At 37.5% G+C, this 8435-nt stretch overlaps 1 protein-coding gene across 1 annotated transcript in view; it reads right to left on the bottom strand.

Annotated features, from left to right (window-relative positions):
* Window positions 1-835: 835 nt before the first annotated feature.
* Window positions 836-8435, bottom strand: part of CENPU (centromere protein U) — a 33610-nt gene continuing 26010 nt past the window's right edge. Inside the window, exons 10-13 of the mRNA XM_042469671.1 lie at window positions 5865-5912; window positions 4558-4619; window positions 4015-4171; window positions 836-1410 (exon numbers count right to left, since the gene is read on the bottom strand). Coding sequence (XP_042325605.1) covers window positions 1288-1410; window positions 4015-4171; window positions 4558-4619; window positions 5865-5912 — 390 coding nt within the window. The 3' untranslated portion in view covers window positions 836-1287. The remainder of the gene's footprint in view (window positions 1411-4014; window positions 4172-4557; window positions 4620-5864; window positions 5913-8435) is intronic.

Genomic DNA, 8435 nt, shown 5'->3' with positions numbered 1-8435 from the left:
GTCTGTTTAGTACATTAAGCATGGCTGAATAAAGAATGCACTTAGCTGTTAGTGAATTAGCAGCAGTCAAACAAGCTAACCAAACAATTCAACCTTTCTTAAGAGTGCATGATGGTATTATTTCTTAGAACAAATGTTTACTGTGGCTACTAATGATAGGCAGCTTTTTAGAAGCATTTGCATTTAATGACAGAAATAATTGTTTCATTAAACAACCACCAGTAAATCAGTCAGAGATACTGGTTCTCTTTTAATTCTCAAAAGTTACACAATACAGTGAAAGGTTCAAATGACAGACTTACAGTATCATTGTGTACAAAACACATAATATCAAGTTCTGTACAGAGTACTAAACACATTTTTTAAAAAAAGAAACTTTATACAATATTTGGAAGAAATCTGTATTGAGGAAATTTTGGAGTGTAGCCATATTTCAGATAACATATTCAAATATCCATCTTTAACTGCCTTTCATGAAATTTAGAATTATAGAGTTAGTTACCTGATAGAACTGTGATGAACATTTGCTTTTCATTTTAACTGTTTTTTCTGTAAAAATTTTTTAAAAAGCCAATATTTCTAGTGATAAAATATAAAAAATAAGGTAGATAATGGTATACATTGTATTAGCTGTGACTTTTAAAAAGCACCTTAATATACTAAGAGTAAAAATAAATGGGATAAACAACACAAAGTGCCATTTCTGAACTCTACACTAGCAGGTCTTCATTTTTTGTAGAACTGTTGCTCTTATACAATAAATCTTTAAACATTCATTAGCAATGAGTAAGTGCCTGCCAGGAGGATACCTTGCTTCATATGGGATGCTTCCTGGTCTTCCCCACAGTCAACAAATTCTTTTCCCCTTCTTCTTATAGCAGGAAAAAATGATCACTTGCCATTAGATAAAGCAGCAAATGATGGGATAAACTATTGAGGTCCCTTCCTCCAAGTAAAATAGATAAACAAAGAGTTTCTGAAATTTAGTTGATCTGGCCTACTTCCTGTTTGCTTTTGCCTTTATTTGGTATTTGACAGTGTTTATTCTTTATAGTAAGTTATGCTGGGGCCAAAATTCAATTGTCAGTCTCATCTACATAGATCTCTTTCTTGAATGACAAATTAAAAGTTATGGAAATTCCATTAAGACAATATATCTACTGTCACTGGGACTAGCAATTGGAGTTATGCTTAAAATTACCAACTTTACAACATGTAACAGTTTATTAGATTTTAGTCTCTATGGAAAGTGGTGGCAGTATAGGATGTAGTTCACATTATGTGTGACTAATTCTTTTTCTGCAAATTTAAAGCTTGTTGTAATTTTGTGTTGATATTTCGAAAGTGACCTTCAGCTCCTAAAATTCTTTGAGATTCCACCAGAAGCGCAGGAAGGCTGGAAATGCCATACTACAAGGGGAAAAGGGAAACAGAAAGAAATATTGATAATTAAATGTAAAGGCACACTATTCTAAGGTGAAGAGAAGTAATATACAACATGTGATGCTAACCCCTTACACTATCAGACCAGAGGCAGAAGTCACATGATATTTTTCTGGTCCCATCATGAGGACTCCAGTCCCCTGTACCTGCAGCTGTCTACATGGTAGACATGGATTTCCCATTTGTACTGTAGAAGAATGAGCCTTTATGGTAAATAACCTAAGCTTCATTCTCTGGCTATTGCAGAGGAGCAATCCATGACATGTATGATATACCCAAGCACTTACCTTAAGGATGAGAGTGGCTACAATCAATTTCACAGTACACTTTAAAGCATCCTCCTGAAGTCTGCTTTTGCAGACTTTTAACATATTGCTAATGTAATGTCTTATGAAAGCAGAAGGCATGCTTCAAACTTATATATTTCACTTAGTATTCATTTGCTGTATCACCTCACTTGAAGCCATTGCCCTTGTAAAATGAGCCATATAATTTTGGGGCCCTGGTTTTTTAGCCAAATTTATTTATTGCTCCTGTATCCCATGGTTTCTCCCAAAATGGGATCCAAAGCAGCTTACAATAGTTTAAATAACAAAAAGGTTAAAATATTGATTATAAAAGTTAAAACAGAATTATATATCACTATTAATAAAAATATGATTACAACATGTTTACAACGTTTCAGTAAAAAATTTAAAAAGTACAGCACAACACATTATCCACACACTACAACTCCATAGTTAAAATTCAGAAGGCCTGCCTAAACAAGAATGTCTTCACCTGTTGTCAGAAAGACAGGAGAAAAGGGGACAACTAGACTTCCAGTAGAAGACATTTTCAAAGCCTGGAAGCAGCCACAGAGAAAGCTCTCTCACAAGTCCAGATCAAACATGCCTGAAAGTGTGGTGAGTCTGTGAGAAAGCTTTCCTCGGCAGATCTTAATGCATACTCTGGCTTATATAAGAAGATACAGTCTTTCAGATAATCTGGATCAGAGCCGTATAAGGCTTCAATGGTCAAAGCCAGCACTTTGAAATCTGCTCAGAAACAGACTGGTAACCAATGCAGGTTTCAAAAAGAGAGTCAACAGCCTTTTAGAGCTGCTCAAGTTTCCAAATAGTATTCAATGGCAGCTCCATGTAAAGTGCATTACTGTAGTCCAGACAGGATGTAAACGAAGCATATGTCACCCTAGCCAAATCTGACTTCTCGAGGAATGAGCACAGCAGGTGCACTAGTTTTAACTGTACAAATGCACTCCTGCCCCTGTTATCCCGTTAAGAGAGGAGGGAAAAGACACTTCCTCCTCACTATGCCAGGATCTGTGCTATGTTGCTCTGAGAGCCTTTAGGGCTGAAGGGTGGGGTATAAATACCATAAATAAATAAAATGTCTGGATGGCAAGCATGAAAATCCCTGAATCTGAAGCAGAAAGGGCAGATTGTTTTCCACGACAATAAGTTGATTTCACCACTGGGCAGGTGGGTGAAGTTGCCCTGAAGTGGGAGCAGAAGGAGACACAGGGACCCCCAGTCCCATTCATTCTTCTAGCAACAGTGGCATAGAGGTTCTGAAGTAAATTCACACCTGGAGGAGCTTGGCAGCCCCTGATTCAACACAGTGGATATCTTTCCTAAGTTCCACATTTATGATGTGGCTCAAGACTACTGTCCCCCCCCCCCCGCCCTTCCCTTAAAAGACACATGCTGAGAATATTCCCTTTCCTCTGCATGTTTAAATCTTCTGGACAGGGTGGGGAGATGGATTGGAAAGGGGAATACAGAAGTAATGTAACATAGGTAAGAGGTTCCCCTCCTCCTGTGTAAAAAGCTGGGAGAGCAGTTGAGAGGAGACTCTCTCATCTGGACCAGAGGCAGACCTTCAAAGGGGAAACCTCAGAGATCATCCTTGCAGTAGGGGAAGTTTGATGTGATTTTTGATTGTGCAAAGACATACTTCTTCAGAGAGACAACCCACTATAGACTGCCCTCTGCCTCTACCAGAAAAACTGAACTTACACACTGGGCATCACAGAAGCTGTTCATCAGTTGTCTATGGGCATTATTTAATGCACATAAAATATGAATAAATATACTACCATTTAAGGTACTAGAATAATTCCTTTCAAGAACAATGTGATATAGTTTTTAAAACAGCCCACTTGTTTTCCCTTAAAACTAGCTCATAAAGTTTGTATTTGCTACACAAGAAAGTTTTATATGGCTGTATCCTGGTCCCCATATGGATTAGAATCAGGCATCCATCTTGAGAGACCTGGGTAAATACAGCTTATACATTTAAGTACAGTATTTCATATATGTTATGATGGTTCCACACTTACATATTTACTATGTTCCATATGTGTGAGAGAGAAATCTCACACTCATGTAATAGTATTTATTTTGGGGGTGGGGATAAGGAGGCTTAAAGTAATTTACTCATGTTAATTTTTCCAGCACTGCTGAAAGAAAATAGCCATAAGCTAAACGTTGTTTTGTTTCTAATGCAAAAACAGGTATAAAATAAAGGATGAGATACTACACAATAACAGGCAATTAAGCATGTACTTACTTCAACATTTTCTTGTGGGTTTTCCTTTATTTCATTAACATATTTTTGTTGAAGATCCTTTAAATCATTGACTAACTTCATTGCATTCCTAAGAGATGATATTTTTTCTTTTACTTCAGCATGTTCTCGCTCTAGCTTCTTCAACTGTGGCTCTGTTCTGCAAGATATAAGTCTATGAGCATCATACTTATACAGGTTCTTTTTGAACTGGTTCTGTGGAAGACTGCTTAAATTAACTTGAAGCCACAGGTCTATGTGTAGTAACCTAAAATGCTGGCAACCTCACTCCAAAGAGAAGTGAATTTGATTCTGCCTATTATAACAACTTGAAAAGAGTAAGCAAACACACAGAAACCTACTAAACTTTGTTGTCATAATTGCTATGACATCTGAATAAAGTTTCTGAAACAAAAATAACGGAACATAATTATATAATTGAAACTGGTATACATTTTTTTTCAGTTTTCAGTGGTAATAGGAAGTCCTACTTAAAAACCTACCAATGTTTTATTTTACGTATCATTTTAACCAATCAGAACATACCTAATTAGTTCTTCTTTAACTTCTATCAAACGCTGCCTTTTCTTATTTGTTTCTCTGACCATCTGCAATACAGTAGACATTAAAACATTTAAAAGAAAAAGCAATAGATAATTTAACTATTTGTCTCAACTCCTGATAATATGATTAGATCTGGGATGTATTGTCAGTATACGGGGCTAATGATATTTAACATTTATATACCTCCTTTCCATATAGTTCAAGACAGTAAAGAAAAATACCATGTATTTAAAAAAATGAAATGCAATGACCCATTAAGTTAAAAAGAACAACAAAGCAGCAAAATTCATAAGCAGCAAAAATCCACAAACTTGTTCACTCAAATAACTAAAAAAAAGGCTTCATGTTGAAGTGGATGCCTATCTGGAAAGGGGTAAATGGAGTTTTGAGTTGGGAATTCCAAAGTCTGGAAAAGCAACTGAAAAAGTGCACATACACCTTGACCCTGTCAGTCATCATTCTGAACCATGAAGGTTGTTGATTTTCTTAATACTTGTACCAGGACACTAAACAGGAGGAGGAGGAGGCCAAAAGGTGTCCTTACAGATGAGGGAGACCCTAAAGTTTTGTGATGTAGTACTGTATATTGGCATGAAGAATCCCCTTCTGCTTACCACCATAAACAGGCTCTAGTGGCAGGCATCTCACGAGCAATCACTGCTGCTGCAGGGCAATATCCCTGGCAGTAGGGGGACATCACACAGGCACTAACACTGAAATATATCACATGAGCCTGCCTCTAATCGCCAGATTCCTCCCTACCAACAATTACCTCAGAAATGGAAGCTGAGCTTTGCATCCCACTCCACAGAAACCATGTAGGGAGAAAGGGAGTACAGTATACTCTTTTTACTTTTTTTGTTAGAACCCAAACCACTTTGTACAATTATCTTGAGGATAAACAACTGAGCAAGAGTTTAAAACCTTTATGCCAGAATACATATCTCCCACCAGATTGCTTTGGGGTGGGCACATGCTGTGTGTTGGACACTTAGAGAACTACACTTCCATCCACCCCACCATTATTTGGGCTGAAAATGCAAACAGTCCCAAGCTTGCTATATTTTTTGGATTCCCTGAGCTACTCTAACTTTCCCAACAGGAAGGTTCTTGTTAACCTCCTCTTGCTAGTGTCCTCTTCTGGGCCTAAAAAGGCTGGGAGGTGGGAGAACGACAACAACAGGCATGTGGCAAAAATGCTCATTGTACCCTGCTCTAATTCTCTTGTAATCAAATATATTTCTGGATTGGAAGTATATCGATACAAGAAGATTCACAGATTTATTTACCTTCATATTTTTTAGTTTGGTGTTTTTTAGTTCTTCAGCATCTGCAATCTAATTAAAACATGCACTCATTAGTTATGTAGTGCAAACATTTAATTAACAAAACATACAATATAGTACAGTTTTCAAATGTCACTGTAGAGCTTGGGAGTGATAGGATATAGCAATAGCAATAGAAAGTATATTTCTATACGACTTATCAGTGTACTTAAGGACTCCCTAAGAAGTTTACAATGTGTAAGCTAATTGCCCCCAACAAGCTGGGTACTTGTTTTAGCTACCTACAGAAGCATGCAAGGCTGAGTGGACCTTAGAGTCCCTGGGATTAAACTCACAACCTTGTAACTCACAACCTTGTAGCTGTGAATGGCTGCAGTACTGGCATTTAACCACTGTGCCACCAGCCTTTCCAACCACAGTTAGCTGAGCAAGTTTCTGTGATGTTAATTCTTCATGTAAGTGACTGAGTTTGCAAAAAGATCTGGGATAAAAGCAAGGCTGGGAAGAACTACTCCCTCAACTTTGCAGAGCTTGTGTCACACAAAGTAGTCAATGCTGGACTAGATTTGGTATAAATTACTTACATTAATAGACACTGTACAATGCTTTGGCTTATAATTTCTATCAGGATAGGAGCTGCAGTCCAAAAATATTGGAGAGCCACAGCTGCCCACCTGCCTATTTGTCAGATGCTTTTTACTGTTAAGAAGTGTGAGGTCTTTCTTTGAAATGGAGCCTTCAAAATCTATTTTTTCTAAATGTGCAAAAAATGTTAAACATTCTGTGTATTCCTCAAATGCTTGGACACTGGGCCCTATAAATTTATCTGGGTACAGTAAAATAAAGAAAATTGGCCACTGTTAAATTAAACTATTAACTTCTAAATGATACTTAGAATTAAGTACTGGAATATGTTTGTAATGTATGATTTAGTATTACAAGAAGACACATGTATGCTTTCATGTTATAATTAAGAAGTTAATATAGAATTGCCCCAGAAGCACTGCTAAGCCACATTTTCAATACATTTCAAATCATATTTCCCCCTAGTAACCACTAATTGTTTTAGCTTTTGGATAGGGTGTAATTGTTGAGCAGGGATTCAAACCTTTGCCTCCAAAATCTTAGTAGGGAATAATACCAGATTGTAAACTTTCTCTTTTCCTTGTGCCAGGAAAACTTTCCACAGATCCTGTAATGTAAACTGTTAACTTAGATACCAGCTTGAAGTCCAGTGACAGAGTGAGACACACAGATACCTGATCCTGAGCATCTGAGATTAAGCACTGCAGAATCTCTATCCCAGTTGATCAGGCATAGGATTATGCAACTATGACCATGGAAAGGACCCAGAGATAGGAGAAGCTGGGGTGCAGGACAAAGAGTTTGTTTTGATATTGGCTGTCCTTACTGTGAGTAGGCAACAATTTAATTTCTCTTATTCAAAAATGGGCAACTGTGAGCCTTCAGATATTCTGTGAGTCCACACCACTAGTTATACAGGTTACAGTGCTGAGGGTATCCTCCATTCAACACCTGGAGGGCATCAGTTGTCCATCTGCCTTATTCACTGCCCCCTTTCCAGTAAAGTGTCCTTCTCCTGTCTCTCTGTCAACCACATCAATCCCAAAGCTTTAACTCTATGGACACTATTATTCTTGAGATTTTCCAGGTATCAGGTTGTGTGTTACCATTGAGAGATTCATTAAATAGGTTCACTAAGTGTAGAATCAATTCCTCTTGCATAGATTTATAAAAGTCTCCTGAAAACCCATCCAGTCCTGGGGATTTCCCTACTGACAATATGTATATAGACTGTTTTATTTCTTCTACTGAGATGGGTTTATTAATATGGGAACTACAGTATGTTTATTGCTAATTCTTTTTATTTGGAATTGGCAAATAAAATCTTTAACATCAAGATCCTGAGTATTCTCTGATATGTATAATTTTTTTTATAAAAGCTTTTAAATTCTGATAAAATGTCATCTGTTGTGTGTTTAGTATTCCCTGATGTATCTAATAGCTTAAGGATCATCCGTTTAGAAGCTTTTTGTTAACCAGAGTGGCTAGTAATTTAGAAATGTTATTATTATGTTCATAATAATATGCCTTGGTGTAGACAGAGCATACATTTATGGATTTTACAAAGATCCAGCTCCTCTAAGGCTGCTCTTTTCCTATTAAATTCAGTTAAAACTTTGGATCTTTGAGAAATTTTATGAGTTTTAGTCAAATCATTTATTTCAGCTACCAATTGAACCCTTTTGGACTCTCTCAGAACAGACTGGCAGAAAAAGCCGGCTTCCTGGTGGCTTGGGGGTGTGATGTATGCCCCCAAGCCAATAGGAAGCCGCTCTGAAGCCCCCTGGTTATTTACATGGCAGCAGCTTTTCGGCACTCTGGCAGCACAGCATTTAGATGCCACACCACAGGAGTGCTGAAAAGTCATGGTAGCAGTGGAAAGGGCGGCTTTTTCCAGGGCAAAAAGGAGCAGCATTTTACCACTTCTTTTTACGCTGGAAAAACACCAGATAGGGGCAGCGGACTGTCATTGCCATGACCCTGATCTGG

The sequence above is a fragment of the Sceloporus undulatus genome, chromosome 5 (genome assembly GCF_019175285.1).
Source record: "Sceloporus undulatus isolate JIND9_A2432 ecotype Alabama chromosome 5, SceUnd_v1.1, whole genome shotgun sequence".
Lineage (NCBI taxonomy): Eukaryota > Metazoa > Chordata > Lepidosauria > Squamata > Phrynosomatidae > Sceloporus > Sceloporus undulatus.
The sequence above is the reverse complement of the archived record's forward strand: the minus strand, read 5'-3'. Positions and strand labels throughout refer to the sequence as shown.